The sequence below is a fragment of the Pelophylax lessonae genome (assembly GCF_965119305.1).
Source record: "Pelophylax lessonae genome assembly, chromosome: 6".
NCBI classification, from domain to species: domain Eukaryota; kingdom Metazoa; phylum Chordata; class Amphibia; order Anura; family Ranidae; genus Pelophylax; species Pelophylax lessonae.
The window spans coordinates 125,639,954-125,662,688 of NC_138773.1; the positions used below are offsets into that span (position 1 = coordinate 125,639,954).

General features: G+C 46.2%; 1 protein-coding gene across 2 annotated transcripts in view; it reads right to left on the reverse strand.

Moving 5' to 3' along the window:
• ABCC1 (ATP binding cassette subfamily C member 1 (ABCC1 blood group)) overlaps window positions 1–22,735 on the reverse strand; it is an 891,484-nt gene that overhangs the window by 653,185 nt on the left and 215,564 nt on the right. For both annotated transcript variants that reach the window (XM_082260033.1, XM_082260032.1), the window contains exon 8: window positions 3,976–4,203. In XM_082260033.1, the coding sequence (XP_082116159.1) occupies window positions 3,976–4,203 (228 nt within the window). The remainder of the gene's footprint in view (window positions 1–3,975; window positions 4,204–22,735) is intronic.

Sequence of the window (22,735 nt, forward strand, 5' to 3'; positions counted from 1 at the left end):
GGGACCGCCTCGAAGGAGGAAACCATCAGTCCCAGCACTCTCATACAGGTCCGAAGGGATGACCATTCATTGGACATCAATAGCTGAACCGCTGACTTGAGCTTCTGGAGGAAGGAACACCCTGGCTGAGGATGATTCCAAAGTTAGGTACAGATAGACCAGTCTCATGGAAGGGGTCAGGGACGACTTCTGAAGATTCACAATCCACCCGAAAGTTCTCATGGTGACCGACAAAGTTTGCCATCAGCAATCCAGGAGACTTCGCACAGAGAATTAGATCATCTAGGTAACCCAGGACCGATATCCCCCACTGCCGTAACAGTGCCAGGACCAGGGCCAACACCTTTGTGAAAACACCGGGGAGCGGAGGCGAGACCAAAGGGTAACGCCACAAACTGATAGTGATCCTCTCCCACAGCAAAATGGAGAAACCGTTGGTGAGCAGCACTGATTGGTATGTGAAGGAACGCATCCTTGAGGTCTATGGAAGCCAGGAAATCCCCCTGATGTAGGGAGGCCACCACCGTGCGAATAGTTTCCTTCTTGAACTTTTGAACGCGCACGAACACATTCAGTGCCTTCAGGTCCAGGATCGGACGCACCTTGCCCTCCTTCTTAGGAACCGTGAACAGGTTGGAATAAAATCCGTGAAAGCATTCCGCGAGCGGAACCAACACTATCACTCCTTGCTGTAGCAGGTCCTGCAATGCCCCATAGAGCATCCCAAAGCGTTCCGGGGATAGGCGGACATTGGAAGGGAAAAACCTGACCGGATGTACGGATCGAAACTCGATCTTGTATCCGGACCACACAACCTCCCAGACCCATCTGTCTGGGATCCGGGCCAGCCACAAGTCCGAGAACCGGCAAAGGCGTCCCCCCACCCTAGTCACAGGAGAGGGTGCACCTTCAGGCCCGAGGGGGCCTTGTCTGCAGGCCTAGAGGAACCGGACTTCTGTTTTCCAGACCAGGGGCGCTTGGAACCACCCGAGGGGGCCTTGAAAGGCTTTGCCTTATCGCCTGCCCCCGAGGAGCGAAAATACTTTGTGAGCCGAAAAGGACGGACCCCGTCTACGCCAAGAGTCCTTACCCTTGGAAGCCTCCCGTAAGACCTTTAATAATGTTGTCCAGGGTAGCGTCGAAAAGACGGTCCCCTTGAAAACGGACGTTCCGTCAAGGCCTTCTTAGAAGCCTGGTCCGCAGACCAACGCTTCAGACAGAACATATGCCTGATGACCACCGCCGAAACCGAAAGGCGACCCAACAGGGAAGCTGTGTATAGCGCGGCATCACAAGCAAATTGCAGCCCCTGCACTATCTGGCTCAACAGCTCCCCAAAGGCAGGTGGGACAGGCTTGCCCTCCACGTCACGGCGCAGCATCTTCGCCCATTCAGTCACCGTCTGTGTGACAAGGGCCACAGTAAAAGCAGGCCTCCCCGCCAGAGAGTACATGTTGCGGGCCACAGCTCCGCCTTTCTATCCTCTGGGTCCTTAAAGGACAGGGAATCTTCCACCGGAATAACGGTAGAGTTGTTAAGCCTGGAGACCAGAGCATCCACCTTAGGTGGTATCGATCACTTCTTCACCAGAGACTCCTCAAAGAGGTAGCATCTAGTAAACCGTCTAGACACCCCAGGGGAACGTCTCGGCCGGTCCCATTCTTTTGCAAGTAGGCCAGCAAAATAAGTGGGGAAAGGAAAATACTTTTCCACTCTGGAAGGTTTGTGGGTGCCACGAGGCAACCTGCGCCCCTGGAGTGACTACAGCCGCATCCTCCAATTTTAGGACTTCACGCACAGAAACAACCAGTGCGTCCACCAGCACCTTATCTTGAGCAGAAGTAGAGGTAGAAATCTCATCCTCTCTACCAGAGGAGGCAGGGCGTGTGGTACCAGACCCAGCCGGAGTACCTACATCTGCAGTGGCTGAGTCAAACTAAGAATCCGAGACATCAGATGAGGCAGGGGTAGGAGGGGTTAGTTTCTTTGCCCCCCCTGCCCTCTAAAGGTCACCTCCACCCAGGACACAAATGCTTCAAGAACCGCCAAAACTGCATCGGTGGACAGTTGAGATCCGGAAGGCCCTGCGGCCTCCATGAGGGGGTCAGGTGGGGACACATGGTGTGAGGGGGGTCAGGTGGGGACACAAAGTCTGAGGGGTCCATGTTGCACTAGTAGAACCCACCAGCAAACTTTGAAAAAAATATATATGAAAAAAGGGGCCCCACAGGGCTACAGTGCCCCTCAGTGAGGCACGTGCTGAAAAACCCCCACAGAGAGAAAGAGATTATGCCCCCCAGAACTCACTGTCCCTCAGATAGTAGCAAGCAGATTAGGTGGTCTGCACGTGTCCGCAGCAGCTCAGCAAAAGGAAGTGAGCCAGCAACCTGCCTGGGGTGAAGGGAGGGGCTCCTCCCACCAAAAAACACCTCCAGGTACACCCACCAGCCTTCACAGCAGAGAATCCACCGCAAAATGACCAAAAACGGGTGTACTAAGATGGCCGCCGTCAGAGTAGCAGACGGTCATACAAGAAAATGGCGGCTCCGTGCGGCAACCAGGACCCACAGAGGGACCCCCCCACAATCCCTCCTAACACTATCCAGATGTATGAACCCACCGAGCCAAATGGGAAGGCTGCGACATAGGCCTAGACCCTGTTGTGTGTGATCTGGGGAGACGTTTAACTTGCGGGGCCAGTCCCCGTCCAGTGGGTCTATGACGCGGCCGACCCAGCGCGGAGCTAAGGCCTGCACGTACTCGCTGGCCAGCGGGTTGACCACTGGATATAAATTATCCAGCCCGTCGCCCAGATCTGGCATACTTGTTTGAAGATCTCACAGGAAAAAATTACGGAGAAAAAGGCTAGCTAAAAAAAAAAAATCTACATAAAAAAAATACTTTTATGCCAGGACCAAAGATCCCAGCAAGGAATTAGGTCCTTACTCCTGACTAGGCAGATTAAAACGGACATCCTAGGCAGGAAGAGAGAGGATATACCCCCAGGGACTGCCCATAGGCATAGCCAGAATTTTTTTCTGCCTTGTGTCCTACTCCTGTAGGGGGTAGTATAACCCTACTGATATGCATCAGAGGACTGCGTCCGTCAATGAACGATAGAGAAAAAAAAAAAAATTTAGTGCACACAATTTGATACATTTTTTGGTAGCACGCCAGTGAATGGAGACAAACTAAAGTACTTAAAATCTTCATAACTGATGCTTTAAAAGTCTTTCACAATTACCAGTTTAGAGTTTAACATGAGCTCATGTGCTAGAATTATTGCTCCCACTCTGACATGCACAGCGATTGCCCAGGTGTTGCACAATTACAGTTTCAGTATGTGTGCAGGACACACGTGGATATTCACATCTAGGAAAGAGGAGCTTAAAAATTTTTATTTTACATTTTTTTTTTTTACACTTTTTTTCATTTTCTTTTTATTTAACTTTATTGCTGTCACAAGGGATGAACAACATCCCTTCTGATAGCATGGGCAGTGACATATACAACCCTGATCCCTCCTCTGCTCAAAAAGATACAATGCATCTTATTCTCCATTCAAGAGGAGAAAAAAACATAGATTGGAATGTACAGTAAATAACTGAAAGCCATTCAGAGGCTATCAAAGCGATCAGGACCTGGGCCTCCCTGTTCCTAATCATTCATATGGGATCCAGGGCTCAGAGCTCAGTCTCTGTGCTGGAAGTGCGCTGTGCAGCACATTCACAGCAAACACACAGGTACAACATAAATGTTGCCCCACAGATGAAGACCCACTTCTTGAGGCTGCATATATGCTTATCCTTCTAGATTCACTTTAAAGTTATCCATATAGCTATAACTTAAATGTCACATGATTTATTATACATTAGTCTTATCTGACAGCTAGGGCGACTGACGTTTGAACATTTGTTATCTATTTAGAGCTTTACACAAATCATTCATAGTCATCCTTTCTCACCAGGAACTTACTTTAATATTTCTGGCCCTGTAAACATTAAAACATCATGAATAAATTTGAAGAAGAAGCTCATGAAGAAATAAGGGCCAAATGTTTTATACAAGGCTTTAAACAAAGATGGCTGCACATCTTTTGCAGGTGTCTTTACAATCAGAGCTTCGGCCTCTTCCCTCATTTCATCATTTGGCTCACTTTGTGTATTGGTTTTCTTTGGAGAATACATCATTTTCAGAGGCTGTCTGCAATGGAAACAAAATATGTTATACCAGTATCCACCATATAGCAATATCTGGGGCTACAGAATATCAAACAAGGACTTTCAACAAAAACATATATCCACAAAACAGATTTTAGGCTCTTCCGAATACCAGTTACACAGCAGACCTCTTTAGAAAATATATTATAATTTTCTAGCAATATTTAATGCTCTCTTGCAACATTTACTTTTATTAATGTATTAAAGAATGCTTTAAGATGTATTTTAGAAAAGTTAGGAGAAACAAAATTAACTCTTACCACTCTGCATACATTTCCCATCTACACTACCTGTGCATTGAGGCTTTTGAAAGTTTGTGTTCACAAAACTGGACAATTTTGAAATTACATTCAGAGGTTCTAAAATTAGTGAAGTTAAAAAAAAAGGACACAAATCCATCTAGTTCAAACACTAGAAAAAAATAGAAAAACTCCACATACACAATACCATACCTGCATTTGATCCAGAGGAAGGAATGTTTGTATTTAGTTATATTTTTTGCATTTAGGATTATTACCAGCTTAAAACAATCTAATGAGCTGGTCAGAACTAGTTTTTGAGGGAGCCTATTCCATGTTTCCCCAGTTCCTAATGTGAAGAATCCTTTCTGTACATGGAAGTTAGATATCTTACTAATGATTTGTACAGGGGCAAAATGCTGTCCATCTCTGAAGTCTATATTTCTTTAAACCAACCGCAGATATTACTGCGGCAGGCTGGCTCAGCTGCCCGAACCGCTGTACCTGTACGGCAGTTCATGGAAGCCCAAACCCCACTAGGCAGCGGGGATGCAGATCCATAGGGTCGGTGGCCCCCATTGCCGCCGGGGAGCCGCGATCGCTCCCCGCTGAGAGAGGATGGTCTGCTGTAAACACAGCAGACCATCGTTCTCTCTGAAATTATCACATTGTGTGCCTGTGATGCTTCTATTTAACCACTTCCATACCAGCGTATAGGCAAATGACGCCGGCAGGAAGTCTTTTTCGATCCGGGCGGACGTCATATGACATTCTAGCTGGCACTGCGCGCGGGATGAGGCTCGTCCCTCGGACATAGAAAATAGAAATACAAATAGGCTGTTTACCACGTGATCGGCTGTGTCAATCACAGCCGATCACATGAGCGGCTCCAGCGCGAGCCGCTGGTTCTCTATGCAATGCACGCCCCCAGGGGGGAGGAAAGCAGAGCAGCGATCGGGGACGAGGCTCGTCCCTCGGACAGAGCCAATCCCCGATCTAGGTAAAGAGCCAATGAAATTGGCTTTTTACCACGTGAGCGGCTGTGTCCAATCACAGCCGGTCACTAATGTCAACAAAGCAGTGGTAACTCACTGTTACCAGGCTCTTCTCCTCACACACCGATCCAGTGTGAGGAGGAGGTCTGCAAACAGTGAGTTACCACAGAGAATTGTGAAATTACTGTGTCCTGATTGCCTCCACCAAATAAAGAGGACCTGTCACCAGAGTACTGTCACCTGCCCATTCTGAGTACCTGTCACCTGCCCATCAAGAGTACCCGAGAACCTGTCACCTACCCATCAGTGTACCCGAGTACCTGTCACCTACCCATCAGAGTACCCGAGTACCTGTCACCTACCCATCAGAGTACCCGAGTACCTGTCACCTACCCATCAGAGTACCCGAGTACCTGTCACCTACCCATCAGAGTACCCGAGTACCTGTCACCTACCCATCAGAGTACCCGAGTACCTTCCGCCTGCTCATCAGAGAACCTGACGCCTGAAGTACCCGAGTACTTGCCGCCTGCTCATCAGTACCCATCACTACTCATCAGTACCCATCACCTATCAGTATCAGTACTGATCATCATTACCCATCAGTACAGTATCAGTATCACCTATCAGTACTACTCATCAGTACCTATCACCTGCCCATCAGAGTACCCGAGTACCTGCCACCTGCTCATCAGTACCAGAGTACCTGTCACCTGCCCAGCAAAGTACCCGAGTACCTGTCTCCCTTCATACAGCCACCATGTCCAAGTCCAAAAAGGTTTTCACTGCCGAAGAGGCCTGTCAATTATTAACCCTGACGGATGAGAGCAGCGGGGAGCTCTCACTTTCCGATGCCGAAACCATTTCTGAATCTGGTTCAGAATTTGAGCTCTTTGAAGGCTTTACATCCGGAACTGAATCGGAGGAGGAAGAAGTTCAGCCTAAAAGACTCCGCACTGAAAACCAGGCAGACACCAGTAGCGCCAATGGCCAATCGGCAAACGCCAACGGCGCTGGACCCCAGGAGGAAATGCCCAGTACAAGCACTGGAATTTCATACCAGCCCCAAAGAAGCAGAGCCCAAATGCAGCTTCCGGATGCCTTGGCAACCCCATTGTGGCTGCCTTCTAGCTCTGGGTCAGCTACAATCCCCCCCTTCACAGCACAGCCAGGTTTGCAGGTCAACACCCAAAATTTTGTTCCGATTGATTTTTTAAATTGATTTTTCCCTATGGAGTTCCTTCAAAGCATCGCGGACCAAACAAATATTTTTGCCCAACAGTTCATAGAGAATAACCCCACCTCATATCATGCCTGTCCTTTTGAATGGAGACCCCTAACAGTAGAAGAGTTCAAGGTGTTTTTGGGCCTTACCATCAATATGGGGGTTACAAAAAAAAAAAATGAGCTGCATTCTTATTGGTCCACCAAACCCATCCACCATATGCCACTTTATTCATCAGTCATGTCCAGGTCCCGCTATATTATAATGCGCTTCCTGCATTTTAATGATAATTTGCAGTGCCCTCCCCGAGATGATCCCAATTTTGATAAACTCTATAAAATTCGCCCCCTAATTGATTTCTTTTCTAGACGGTTCCCCAAAGTTTATGTCCCTGACCAAAAGATCACTGTGGACGAATCACTGGTCCATTTCACAGGCCGGCTGGGATTTAAGCAGTACATTACCAGCAAGAGGGCTAGGTTCGACTTAAAACTTAACAAGCTCTGCGAAAGCAAAACTGCATATGTGTACACCTTTCGCGTGTACGAAGGCAGAGACTCCGAGCTCCAGCCCCCTGAGTGCCCAACGTACATGGGAATAAGTGGGAAGATTGTCTGGGACCTAGCCTTCCCACTGTTGCAAAAGGGGTACCACATTTATATGGACACCTATTATACCAGTTTGCCCCTTTTCCGCCACCTGTACCTGAAGAAAACCTTGGCCTGTGGTACAGTAAGAAAAAAACAAAAGGGCTTCCCGCAGAGTCTTGTCACCACTCACTCCATTACAAAATGGGGAATCCGCAAGCCTAAGGAACAAAGAAGTAATGGCTTTGAAGCGGAGGGATAGTAAGGACGTTTACATCATGTCCACCATCCACGGTGACACCTCAGTGGAAATTTGAAGACGACGAGGTCCTGTTCAAATTCCCGTTCGAAAGACTGCTTGTATCCACGAGTACAATAAGTACATGGGGGGAGGGGTGGATTTAAACGATCAAATGCTGCAGCCCCATCTCCCGACACGAAAGACCCTCTTTTGGTACAAAAAAGATGCAGTGTACTTTTTCCATTTGGCCATGTACAACACATATGTCACCTATAAAAAGTCCACAAAACCACCAATCCCCTTCCTCCAGTTTAATGAAAATATTGCAACTTTCCTGATTTACCAGCAAGGATCCCCCCCAGAAATCATTCGTTCTGATTGTGTCAACAGACTTCATGAGTGCCATTTCCCTTTCCATATCCCACCATCAGAAACCGCGCACAGAAGCGAACGCATATGGAAACCCCGCCTACATATGTAAACGGTGTTCAAACCACACTTGAGGTATCGCCGCGATCGTTCGAGCAAGAGCAATAATTTGAGCCCTAGACCTCCTCTGTAACTCTAAGATGGCAACCTGTAGAAATTTTTAAATTGTCGCCTATGGGGATTTTTTTAAGTACCAAAGTTTGTCGCCATTCCGTGAGCGTGCGCAATTTTGAAGCATGAGAGGTTTGTTATCTATTTACTCAGCGTAACATTATCTTTCACATTATGGAAAAAAAAATTGGCAAAATTTACTGGTTTCTTATTTTTAACCACTTAAGCCCCGGAGGATTTGGCTGCTAAAGGACCAGGGGTTTTTTTGCGATTTTTTACTGCGTGACTTTAACGGACAATTGCGCGGTCGTGCGACGCTGTACCTAAACGAATTTGACGTCCTTTTTTTCCCACAAACAGAGCTTTCTTTTGGTGGTATTTGATCACCTGTGCGATTTTTTGATCACGCGCTATAAACAAAAAAAGAGCGTAAATTTTGCAAAAATAACAATATTTTTCACATTTTTTTATATGAAATTCCCCAAAAAAAAAAGTAAAAATCAAAATTTTTTAACATTTTTCGGCCAATTTGTTTTATGCTACCTATGTTTGGTAAAAAAAATCGCAAAAAGCGTATTTTGATTGGTTTGCGCAAAAGTTATCGCGTTTACTAACAAAGAGAAAGATTTTTGTCATTTTTGGTGTTTTTTTTTTTAACGCATAATGGCGGCGATCTGCGATTTTTTTTTCGGTACTGCGACATTGCGGCGGACAGATCGGACCCTTGACTGACATTTTTGACACTTTTGGGGTTACCAGTGACATTACTGCAGTAATCAGTGCTATACATATGCACTGTTACTGCAAAAATGACACTGGCAGGGAAGGGGTTAACTTTATTGGGAAGGGAGGGGTTAAGTGTGTCCTAGGGGCGTGCTTTCTACTGTGTAGGGACATTGCTATTGGTGTAAAAGCAAAGATCAACCGTTCTACATAGTAGAACGGTCAGATCTTTACTTTTACACAGGGAGAACTGACAGGCAGCTTGTTTACACAAGCTGCTCTGTCTTTCTCCCTTCACAGGAGCGATCGTAGTGTGGCCGGCGGACATCGAGTCCGCCGGTCACACGCACTGACTTGCCTGTGAACGAGCCGCGGCGGGCGCGCGCCTCGGCGGGCGCGCGCCCGCTCGCTATAGGCTCGCAAGTCAGTGACAGGCGAGTGACGTACCGATACGTCACTCTGCCTGGCCGGGGCTGACCGCCGCAGTATATAGTCGTGCGGCGGTCGGCAACCGGTTAAATAAAAAAAGTGAATTTTTTCCAAAAAAAAATTGCGTTTGGAAGACCGCTGCGTAAATACGGTGTAATAAAAAAAAATATTGCAATAATCTCCATTTTATTCTCTAGGGTATTCTCTGCTTAAAAAAAAAAAAAAAAAATATATATATATATATATATATATATATATATATATATATATATATATATATATATATATATATATATATATATATATAATGTTTGGGGGTTCTAAGTAGTTTTCTAGCAAAAACTACTGATATTAGCTTGTAAACACCAAATGTCAAAAACATGCCTAGGCAAGTGGCTAGGATGCATGATGGTGCTCCTTGGATGTTGGGCCCCTCTACATGGCTAGGTTGTGAAAAAGTCTCACATGTGGTATTGCCATACTCAGGAGGAGTGGCAGAATGTATTATGGGGTGTCATTTTTGTGTACATGCTATGTGCTCAGAATATCCTATAAATGGACAACTTTGTGTAAAAAAAAAAAGGTTTTAATTTTTTTCCCACATTTTCCAAAAACTTGTGGAAAAAATGACACGTTCAAAAGACCCATAATGCCTCATAGACTATACGTTGGAGTGTTTGCTTTCCAAAATGGGGTCATTTTGTGGGCGTTTCCATTGTCTTGGTGCTCTAGGGCCTTCAGAAGTGTGATAGGTAGTCCAAAAATGATGTGTGTAATTTATGCTCCTAGAACGCCTGAAGGGGCTACAGGTGCTATGTGGAGTCTCTTTATGTGGCTAGGCTGTGTAAAAGTCTCACACATGTGGTATCTCCATACTCAGGAGGAGTAGCAGAATGTATTTTGGGGTTTCATTTTTGCTATTTACATGCTATGTATTAGAAATATCCTATAAATTGACAACTTTGTGTAAAAAAAAAAAACGTAATTTTTGTAAAATCTTAACTGTAAAATTCCTTTCCCTGAGTCCTCCGACAGTCACCGCCACCTCTAAGTCATCACTATTGGGTATTGACTTCTGCTCCGCAGGAGTAGCTAGGCATAAGACTTAGTCAAAAGAACAAAGACATTTGCATATACACACCCCTGGGGGCTGTCCCACTGGTCCATACCCCCCTGCATTGAACACTCCCAACTCAGTTTGGTAGCATAGCAGTAAGTGTACAAGAAAAAACCCCAAAAGAGGGGCGGGGGCGGCGACTGTCGGAGGACAGTCGCCGCCACCTCTAAGTCATCACTATTGGGATGTCCCAAAGCAGTATAGACATGAGGGGTGGGAGACGCAACCGTAGAAAAGGCAACGCAGTACCCACATCAGAGAAAGGAACCTTACACGCATAGTAAGAGAACCTTCTGGGCAACAGGAAAGGCTCAACAGGAGCAACAGCCCAGGAAAGCAAATAACCCAGGGGATAAACAACCCCAAACGTCAGGGACCCACAACAAAACAAGGGTCCCTCATTGACACTGCCGCACTGAGAACTTTGCGGCCAAAGGAGGCATCAGCTGATGCTAGAACATCCACCTTATAGATATAATATAAATCCATGCTCATAGTAAAAAATCACAATTCTAAAATATTGATGCGACTCTCTAAAAATATATAAAATCCACTTGATGTGCTGATAATTCTCTAGTGACAAAGTGCTCAAGTGCATACAAATAAATAAATCAAAGTGTCCTCTGTGCTTCACAAAAATACACCGGTCTGGGTGAGATAAAGTCCAAATAATTGAGGTAAGTGTTCAGGTGGGTGAAATTATCCACAGATGCTACTCCTTCACCAAACACCGTGCTAAACGTAGTGGGGTGCTTCTCCTTATCCCCTCTAAGTGTTCTAGCCGCTCACCTTAAAGACTAAGGGTAAAAGCCTTATCAATAATCCAGGGGGTTCCTCTCCAATCCTATAACGTGCTCCACTGGGGTCAGATATCTGGGCTGCTGCGGGTGACTTGGCTCCCTCTCCAGATTCCCAGCGGTCACAGTGGATCTCAAAGCAAAATACTCAAGATAGTGTAAGTATGTATGGATAACGGGTGCTTTATTAAAATAAAGTTAAAACCACTCACATTTGTTGAGTAAAGAAAGCGCAATGGTTAGCATCGGATTGGGATCGCAGTCCTCACTTGCGCAATGTGCGTCACTTCCGGTCCGAACGTCCCTACGCGTTACGCCACTTCCGAGTCACGTGGCTTCTTCAGGGGTTCCTCACACGAGGCACTGATCTCAAACGCTTTAAAGAACCCCTGAAGAAGCCACGTGACGCGGAAGTGGCGTAACGCGTAGGGACGTTCGGACCGGAAGTGACGCACATTGCGGAAGTGAGGACTGCGATCCCACTCAGATGCTAACCTTTGCGCTTTTACTCAACAAATGTGAGTGGTTTTAACTTTATTTTAATAAAGCACCCGTTATCCATACATACTTGCACTATCTTGAGTATTTTGCTTTGAGATCCACTGTGACCGCTGGGAATGTGGAGAGGGAGAGGGAGAGGGAGCCAAGTCACCCGCAGCAGCCCAGATATCTGACCCCAGTGGAGCACGTTATAGGATTGGAGAGGAACCCCCTGGATTATTGATACGGCTTTTACCCTTAGTCTTTAAGGTGAGCGGCTAGAACACTTAGAGGGGATAAGGAGAAGCACCCCACTACGTTTAGCACGGTGTTTGGTGAAGGAGTAGCATCTGTGGATAATTTCACCCACCTGAACACTTACCTCAATTATTTGGACTTTATCTCACCCAGACCGGTGTATTTTTGTGAAGCACAGAGGACACTTTGATTTATTTATTTGTATGCACTTGAGCACTTTGTCACTAGAGCATTATCAGCACATTAAGTGGATTTTATATATTTTTAGAGAGTCGCATCAATATTTTAGAATTGTGATTTTTTACTATGAGCATGGATTTATTTTATATATTTCACCCGCACATGGTTTAGTTCCCTTCTTTTATTGTGACAGGCACATACACTAAGCACAGTTTATTTATTATCAACCCAGAAGCGCAGTACCCCCCACCTGTTTATGAATCTGACACTGTATGGTTACCAGTTCTGGTACTAGCAGCATCTGGGACCTTCTTCACCCCTTTTAATCGTTCTCTCTAGACAGCGCAGGACTTCACCACACCACTCCCTTAATCCACCTTATAGCATTTGGAAAAGGTGTGCACTGACGACCAAGTCGCAGCCTTGCACACCTGGGCCACTGAGGCTCGATGCCAGTAGGCCCAGGACGCACTCAAAGATCTGGTAGAGTGCGCCTTAACAGGGAAGGGTGGAACCCGTTCCTTCAAAGCATAGGCCTGTTCAACGGTCTGTCTGATCCATTTGGCAATGGTCGCTGCAGACGCAGCCATGCCCTACCGAGGTCCCTCGGGAAGGACAAAGAGGGAATCTGTCTTCCGAAAGGATTCAGTGGACGACAGGTAAACCCTGATTGCCCTGACAACATCCAAGGAATGCAATGCAACCTCCTTGGGATGCTTAGGCTTTGTACAAAACGAAGGCAGGACAATGTCCTCATTAAGGTGGAACTCAGAGACAACCTTAGGAAGAAAAGACGGGTGTGGTCGCAAGGCCACCTTATCCTTGTGAATTACCAAGTAAGGAGAGCGACAAGACAACACCGCCAGCTCCGATACTCTGCAAGCCGAAGTGATCGCCACTAAAAAGGCAACCTTCTTAGACAGCAGAGGCAACGAAATCTCCCGGATGTTCTCAAAGGGAGGACGCTGTAAAAACGGACAGAACCCAAGTTCAAGTCCCATGGAGGTAAAGGCTCCCTCCTGGGAGGAGCCAAATGTCGCACACCTTGAATGAAGGTGCGAATTAAAGAATTAGACGCCACAGGGCGTTGAAAAAGAATAGCCAGTGCAGACACCTGGCCCTTAATCGTGGCCAGCGCCAGGTGCTGGTCCACCCCCGACTGGAGGAAAGCCAGCACTCTCGACACCGAGTACGAGCGAGGGAAGAGCCCCCTGCACTCACACCAGGTGAAATAGGCTTTCCAGGTACGGTAATGAATTTTACCGGAGGAGGTTTTCCTAGCCTTGATCAGGGTAGGAATGACCTCCGGGGAGAGACCCCTGTCTCTCAGGACCTGGGTCTCAACAGCCAGGCTGTTAAAGCCATCGACTGTAAAGCAGGATGGAAGATCGGTCCCTGAGACAGTAGATCTTCCCGCATTGGCAGCCGCCAAGGAGGCGCCACCGCCAGGTGAACAATGTCGGAGTACCAGGATCGGCGTGGCCAGTCCAGCGCCACCAGAATCACCAGGTGCGGTTCCGAGGCTAACCCGCGAAGGAACCTGGCAAACAACTGAATCGGAGGAAAGGCATACATCAGACGATACTGATGCCAAGGGGCCACCAACGCATCCGAGGCGTCTGCCAGAGGATCGTGCGTTCTTGCCACGAACCTTTCCACCTTGTGGTTTAGCTGAGACGCAAACAGATCCACGTCCGGGGATCACCACTTCACACACAGCATTTGGAAGACCTCCGGGTGTAGGGACCATTCCCCCTGGTCCAGGGTCTGGCGGCACAGATAGTCGGCCTGCCAATTCTCCACACCCGGAATGTGAACTGCTGAGATTGCCGGGACAGGAGTCTCGGCCCAAGACATAACGTCGGTCACCTCCTGGGCCGCCCGGGCACTCCTGGTGCCCCCTTGGTGGTTGATGTAAACCACCGTGGTAACATTGTCCGTCTGTACCTGAACCGGACGGCCCTGAAGTCGATCCGACCACTGGAAGAGACAGAGTTTGATCGCTCTCAATTCCAACATGTTGATCGGAAGGGAGGATTCCTCCCCCGACCAAGTGCCCTGGGCAGACAGGTTGCCCAGGACTCCACCCCAGCCCGACAGGCTGGCATCCGTGGTAATCACCGTCCACAGCAACGGACGGAAGGACGGAAGGACTTGCCTTATGACACAGCCGGGGACTGAAGCCACCACACAGAAGATCCATTCTGGTCCGGCGACTCAATAAGACACTAAGATCCAAGGACTGAGGTAGTCTGTCCCACCTGGCCAGGATCTCCGCTTGAAGAGACCGTGTGTGAAACTGGGTATCACCTTGAAGGACAATACCATCAACCCTAGGGACCGCATGCAGGTCCTGAGTGACGAGGACGGCTTGTCCCTGAGGTACCTGATCTCGTCCTGTAGGGTCCGGAGCTTGTCCTCCGGCAAGAACACCTTTGCTTGAGCAGAGTCCAAAACCATTCCCAGATCGTGAAGACGAACCGAAGGAGACAAGGTCGACTTCTGTACGTTGGTGGTCCATCCGAACTCCTGGAGCGTCTGTACCGTGGTGGACAGATCGCGCAGTAGGTCCTGGCGGACACTCGATCTTAAGAGGAGATCGTCCAGATATCCCAAGACTGCAATGCCCTGAGCCCTCAGCAGGCCTAGAACAGGCACCACCACTTTTGTAAAGACCCTTGGAGCCGAAGCGAGAACGAAAGGTAACGCCACCAACTGATAGTGGTCCTCCGCTATAGCGAACCGAAGGTACCTCTGGTGACCCTCGAAAATGGGGATGTGTAGGTACGCATCCTTTAGTTCTATAGAGGCCAGGAATTCCCCTGGACTCAGGGAGGCCACCACCGAACTGAGAGATTCCATACAGAACTTTTGAACGCGCACGAAGTGGTTCAGAGCTTTCAGGTCCAGAATAGGACGCACCTTGCCCTCCTTTCTGGGCACAGTGAACAGATTGGAATAAAACCCCCGAAACCTGTCCTGGTGAGGCACCGGGACAATCACCCCCTGGGCAAGGAGGTCCTGCACCGCTTGATGCAGGTCCTGCAGGCGCCCTGGGGTCAAATGAAGATTTGAGGGAAAAAATCTGTCCGCCGGCCGGGAAAGGAATTCGATCTTGTACCCTGATTAAATGATTTCCTTAACCCACCTGTCCGGAATTCGGAGTAGCCAAGGCTGGAGGAAACCGCATAAACGTCCCCCCACCCCAGAAATGGGTGAGGGCGCCCTTTCAGGCAGAGGCAGATTGACCTGCCGCACCGGCACTGCCGGACTTCTGTTTGCCTGTCCAGGGCTTCTTCTGGCTACCTTGGCCCTTGAAGGGCTTGCCCTTGGTTTGATTCCGAAAGGCACGAAAGGACCCCTGGTTGGGTCGAGAGGCGGAACCCCGCTTGCCACGAAAGGGCTTGTGTTTCGGGTTCTGGGGCAGCATGGTGCTCTTGCCCCCCGTGACGCCTTTTACCAAGGTATCCAACGCTTCACCAAAAAGGCGAGAACCAGCATAGGGAAAATCAGCAACAGTTTTCCATGATGTCTGGTCAGCCGACCGGCTCTTCAGCCAGATCAGTCGACGGTTAAGCACCACGACACTAGATAGGCGTGCTACCAAAGGGGCCTCATTTAAGGCCGCATCGCACAAATACATGACTATTTGGTGAATTTGATCCACCATATCCAGCCTGGCAGGTGGGACAGAATCAGACACGAGGTTGCTCCCAAGCACCTTAGTCCAATCAGCCACCGCCTGAGCCACCAGAACGGACGCGAAAACAGGTTTGAGCAAAGAGCCTGCCACCGTGAAGGAATGGCGGGCCAGAGACTCCAACTTCCTGTCCGTGGGATCCCGAAAAACCGGGGTCTCCTCCGTAGGAATCAAGGTAGCCTTGTTCAATACTGCCACAATGTGATCCACCTGTGGAGGCACACACCATCACAATTCCGTAGCCGGTGCAAAGGGATAAAGTAACAAACCGACTAGGTACCAGGAATGGACGTTTTAAAGTGCGCCACAGTTCATTAACAGTGTAATGAAACTCAGCGGGGCAGGGAAAAACCTGCGCCGACTTGCGGGTCCTGTGTGTCCCAAATGAGGACACAATGCCCGGAGGACTGGGCTCATCCTCCAAATGTAGGGTTTCCTTTACAGAAACAATCAACTCATCCATGGTCGCGCATTCTTCAGGCGACCCCGGGGGAGAAACATCAACCCCCTCCACCTCCCCCTCAGACCCCAGCGGGTCAAAGGATGAGCGAGACCCTGAAAAGGGCACGCCCGCCGCAGCAGCCTTTTTACCATCTGAATCAGAGGAGAGAGATAATCTGGGCCTCTTCCTAGCAGCACGTTCAGCCATCAGCACCTCCATTTTGGACACTAAGGACGCCACTACAGGGGCCAATTCAGGCATAACAGGGGCCACAGCAGGACTGGGGTCCCCCACCAGGGCTGGAGGGAATTTGCTGTCCTGAGAATCCATTGCCCAAGGTGAAAATAACAGTGCAAGAAAAGGGTACTGTCCCTTTAAAACCGCTGCGGAGTGCGCAGCCCACCGCTATATGTACAGCAACCAAAGACCCCCAATAGGAGAAGAAAACTGAGCCAGAATGACAAAAACAGAAGGTTATGGAAGAGACAGTCTGCAGAGCCCCACAGAGTGTTACCACCTAGATCGCTGCTTCAGAGGAAAAAGAAAATGAGGTCAGGAGAGGCTGAACTATAAGCTACAAATGACCCAGGGAAAATGGCTGCCCATAGAACTGAATGGGAGACTTCGGGAAAATGTCCGCCGACATGTGCATGGAACGATCGTTCTACCACACGCAAGATGGCGCTGGATGGCACCGAAACAGCATGTTAATCAGCCCAGAGTGAAGCCAACATGCTTGCCCAAAGTAAAGATGGCGGACAGCGTGGTTTTTCCCCGCTGCGGCCGCCACACACACGTCTACACCCCCTAACACACACCAAAGTGACACAGGGGAAGGGGCCCCCACATAGATATACACCGCAGCGCATGCATAGAGAAGACCCCAACAGGGATCGCAATAGGAAGCCCCACACCGGCACAGACATGGGGGACACACAGCAACACAGGACTGCCACCCCAGACAGAGGCCCCACACAGAAGTACTTACCTGTACCAGATGGCGTGGGGTGCCTCTCAGAACGGAAAGCCGCTGTCCTCATCTGACAGGGAATGCCGTTAGCCAGGGACATTGCACTGCAGTATCGCAGCTGAGTCCAGTGAGGTAGCCACCTCACAGCTGCATCCCTGCTGCGAGCAGGGATGGGACGTTCATAATGCCAAGACGAACCATGGCTGAACGCTCGATGGCGGGCTGGGGGTCCATCTGACCCTCTGCCCTGGAGAACCAGGGCGGTCAGTCCGAATCCCAGCTCTGCATGAATCCATCTTCATCCGAAGAGTCGACTAAAAACTAAAGCTGACAAAATAAACAGCTAGTAAATCAAAGAAAAAACTGACATTTTCCAAAAGAAATCAAATAAAAAGATTAGAAGGCTGAGACTGTAGCCCCAGCACAGGGAAAGCCTAACTACTCCTGACGCTAGGCAGAAACAAACTGAGTTGGGAGTGTTCAATGCAGGGGGGTATTGACCAGTGGGACAGCCCCCATGGATGTGTATATGCAAATGTCTTTTTTATTTTGACTAAGGCTGGCCATACACTATACAATTTTCTTGTTCAACTTTCCTTTAGATTTACCAAAACCATGTAATATAGGGTCAAACCTAAACACTTTCAATTTGTATGCAGTCAGGCAGGCCCTTGCACTACGTAGTTTAAGGTAAATCTAAAGGAAATTTAATAAGAAAATGGTATAGTGTATGGCCAGCCTAAGTCTTATGCCTAGCTACTCCTGCGGAGCGGAAGTCAATACCCAATAGTGATGACTTAGAGGTGGCGGCGACTGTCGGAGGACGCAAGAGAAAAAGGTTTTAAATTTTTTTCACACATATTCCAAAAACTTGTGGAAAAAAATGACATGTTCAAACGACCCATAATGCCTCATAGAATATACGTTGGAGTGTTTGCTTTCCAAAATGGGGTCATTTTGTGGACTTTTCCATTGCATTTTTGCTCTAGGGCCTTCAAAAGTGTGATAGGTAGTAAGAACGCCTGAACGTGCTACTTGGATGTGGAGTCTCTTTTTGTGGCCAGGATGTTTAAAAGTCTCACACATGTGGTATCACCATACTCAGAAGGAGTAGCAGAATGTATGTTGGGGTGTCATGTTTGCTGTGTACATGCTATGTGTTAGAAATAGCTTATAAATTGACAACTTTGTGGGGCAAAAAAAAAAAAAAAAAAAAAGAAAAAAAACATTTTTTTTTCTTCATTTCCCCAAGAATTGTGGGAAAAAATTATAACTTCAAAAAACTCACCATGCCTCTTACTAAATACCTTGGACTATCTACTTTACAAAAAGTGGTAATTTGGGGGGTATTTGTACTGTCCTGACATTTCCGGGCCTCAAGAAAGGAGATAGGCCGTCAGTACATCTGGTGTGATCAATTTTCAGTAATTGGTACCATAGCTTCTAGACTCAATAACTTTCAGACAGACTAAATAATATACACTAATTTTGGTTAATTTTACCAGAGATATGTAGCCGTATAAATTTTGGCCCAAATGTATGAAGAAAAATTATTTTTTTGCAAAATTTTATAATAGAAACTAAAAAAAAGTGTTTTTCAAAATGTTTGCTCTTTTTTTGCTTATATCACGTATCATACATAAAAAAAACAGTTGTGATCAAATACCACCAAAAGAAAGCTCTATTTGTATGAAAAAAATGATAAAAAATTTGTTTGGTTACAGTGTAGCATGACTGAGCAATTGTCAAAGTGTGAGAGTGCTGAAAGCTTAAAATTGGTCTTGGCAGGAAGGGGGTCTAACTGCTCTGTATGGAAGTGGTTAAGATCACAGGTCTCTGTGTTCATTTCACAAGTCCCTCTCCCATACAGTTAGAAAACACTCCCCTAGGCTCACACTTAACCCTTTGATAGCCCCCGGGTTAACCCCTCCCTGCCATTATTATAGTAAAAGTGCATTTTTTAGCACTGATTACTGTAGTAATGTCACTGGTCCCCTCTACAAAAATGTAAAAAAACGTCAGTTAGGGGTCCGATCTGTCCACCGCAATGTCGCAGCCCTGCTAAATACCGTAGATCGCCGCCATTACTAGTAAAAATAAAAAAATAAAATGACAAATCTTTCCCCTAGTTTAGACGCGATGACTTTTGCGCAAACCAAAATACGCTAACTGGGATTTTTTTTAACAAAAATATGTAGCAGAATACAAATTGGCCTATAATGATGAAAAAATGTGATTTTAATTTTTTTTTGCTTATGGTATATAGCAAAGTGTGAATTTTTTTTTTTTTTCCAAATTGTCGCTCTTTTTTTTTTAGCGCAAAAAGGTGATCAAATACCACCAAAAGAAAGCTCCATTTGTAGAGAAAAAAGGACCTAAATTTTATTTAGGTACATCGTCGCACGGCCGCGCAATTGTCCGTTAAAGTAACGCAGTGCCGAATTGCAATAAATATAAAAGTGCTGCGCCAGAAATACTTAATATATACACAGGTGATATTGATGGTGTAATAAATATCAAAAGAGTCTAAAATAAAGTCCATAAGTGTCCAAATAAAGGTGAAAAGAAGAAACTACCAACCCAACAAGGTAGTAAAAAAAAAAAGGTGGTAAGAAAATCATAAAAATTTCTTCACAAAACACTGCTATGCATATATCCCACCACCGGGTAGATTGGTCTCTCACCTCAGCCACAGACCCATAAAGGGTCAAAGATCGCATATATCAGCTGTAGCAGCCTGGGGATTATCCTCTCCTAGCTCTCTCGGACAGCCCAACATAGATCACTCAGGTGGGGATGGATGAACTCCAATCAAACTCAGAAATCGGTGTATATATAAAACAAAGGGGACACATAAAATGCTCTCCGTCTGAATACCAATGTCTTTATTAGATATAGTAAAAGGTACTCACATTTAGCGGCACTCAGCGGTGCACGCAAAGCAGACAGATACACATGAAGCTGGGACAAATATGTTATATATACACCGATTTCTGAGTTTGATTGGAGCTCATCCATCCCCACCTGAGTGATCTATGTTGGGCTGTCCGAGAGAGCTAGGAGAGGATAATCCCCAGGCTGCTACAGCTGATATATGCGATCTTTGACCCTTTATGGGTCTGTGGCTGAGGTGAGAGACCAATCTAGCCGGTGGTGGGATATATGCACAGTGGTGTTTGTGAAGAAATTTTTAGGATTTTCTTACCACCTTTGTTTTTTTACTACCTTGTTGGTAGTTTCTTCTCCCTCTCCCTCAGTTGTTGTAAAGAACCTCCATCAACGTACTCAAGGGAAATGTTTAGGTAAAAATGCAACAATTTCAAACATAATCACTTTAAACCAAAAACATGTGGGTGGGAATATGGACGCTGTCCTTAAACCATACAAAGGAAACACAGGGTGCATCAACCTAGTGCATTATCCTAAGACAAATAGTTTGAGTAAAAAGTGGTTATTATACTTACAAAATTACCAAACCTTATTAACTCCTGCAGTTATTGTACAACTGTGGGAATTGAATATGTATGCCAATACTTTTTTGTCTGGAATTAAAAATGTCTTTCAAACCTCAGTGTATTAGTTTCCTAGTATTCATTTTACTGTCTAGGAGAGGTAATAATACCCTCTTGTCGAGAATCCACCTTCCAGTCTCTTGGCCGAAAAGCCATTTCCTGTGATAATATATCCAGACAATTCTGTAGAATCCAGAGAACTGAATTTCAAACACTTCAGAGCTAAGAGTGGCCCCATGGGCTATCCAAATTACTTCTTCTTGGTCCTCAATCGATTACTTCTTCTTGGTCCTCGATCTTCCTGGTCACTACAGGTAGCAAAGATATTGGGGGAAACCAACCCAAAACCTTAACCCCCTCCCAATCCTTAAAAGGCATTATAAGGCAGGCCATACACGGTGCAATTTTTTTTCCAGCAACCACAGGTCCCTGCCGGGAGAAGACAGTGATTATTGCTAGCGGCAACTTTGTACATCCAGCCTGCACATACACATGTAAAAATCTCGGCCGGTTCAGCAGGAACCATCTATGGCTGGCATAAGTCTACCTGCCAGCCTTTTACCTATCTAAGGACATACATTCATCTTTTTTTTCAAATGAAAAATGACCTCATTTTCCCATCCTCACATTCGATGTGGCTAGGGAAATCCTCCCGCTGTGCTATTGCATTTTGATGGTGGGGAGCCTGCCACGTTGCACATTAGAAGTGCAACAGCTAAGTGAGAATTATAAAATCTTCCCCATTTTGCACATGTACATACACAAACAGCTATTTCTTAAGAATAACAAAAGGCAGGAATCTGCAACAACATTAAAATCTCTTTAATGTATATAGATCAACCAAGAGGGTATTTTTTTATTTTTTTTCTCAACAAAGTTGAGTTACTCTTTAAATTTACAACCCCCCACATCCTTAATAGGCTAGACCAGTGGTCCTCAACCCTGGTCCTCAGGGCCCACTAACAGGCCAGGTTTGCAAGATAACTGAAATACATCCCAGGTGATATCATTTGCTGCTCAGTGATTGCAGTACTCTAGTCTGCATCTCCCCAAGGTAATACTTAAAATCTGGCCTGTTAGTGGGCCCTGAGGACCGGAGTTGAGGACCACAGGGCTAGACTACCTTAACCACTTCAATACCAGGCTCTATCACCCTCTTCCTGCCCTGGCAAATTTTGAGCTTTCAGCGTTGTCACACTTTGAATGACAATTGTGCAACACTGTACCCATATTAATTTATCATTTTTTCACACAAATAGAGCTTTATTTCGGTGGCATTTAATGACCACTGGGTTTTTTTTTAGTTTTGGAAAAAAGATAACTAACAAAAAAAGAAACAAAAAAAAAAAAATTAAAAATTTTAGGCAAAAATTAATTCTGCTACATTTCTTTGGTGAAAAAAAAAAAAAAAAAAAACTGTGTATATTATTTAGCCTGTAGGAAGTTATAGAGTCCACAAACTATGGTATATGTGCCTGAAAATCAATCCATTATTTCTTGAGGCCCGAAAACGCCAAGACAGTACCAATATCCCCTAAATTGCCCGTTTTGGAAAAGCAGACAGTCCAAGGTATTTAGTAAGGGGCATGGCAAGTTTTTTGAAGTTGTAATTTTTTGTCACAATTGTTTGGAAAATGAAGACTTTTTTTTTTTTTTTTTTTTTTTTAAATGTCACTTTTTTTTTTTTTTTTTACATACTGTCACCAGTGCAGTACAGTGTCACCTGGCAAAGCGGGGATTAGGGAAACTGGCGACAGTATGGTAAAAAATAAAATGAAATTACTTTAAATCTTTACTTTTTTTTTTTTACGCATACTGTGACCAGAGCAATACAGTATTACCATAGTAACACTGCCCTACTCTGGGCTGGTGATCAGGATTTCTTTTTTTGCACACTATGACAGAATATCACTGTTATAAACAAGCATTTTTACTGAATGTGCTGGATTCAGTGTTTACTATTGTGATTAGCTGGCCACAGATAATCACGTTAGGTGGGCTGTGTTTGGCCCTCTCTGTACCATATGATCTGCTCTGATTGGTCACAGCGAAAACATTGTACCAGCATCAGGCCACAAAG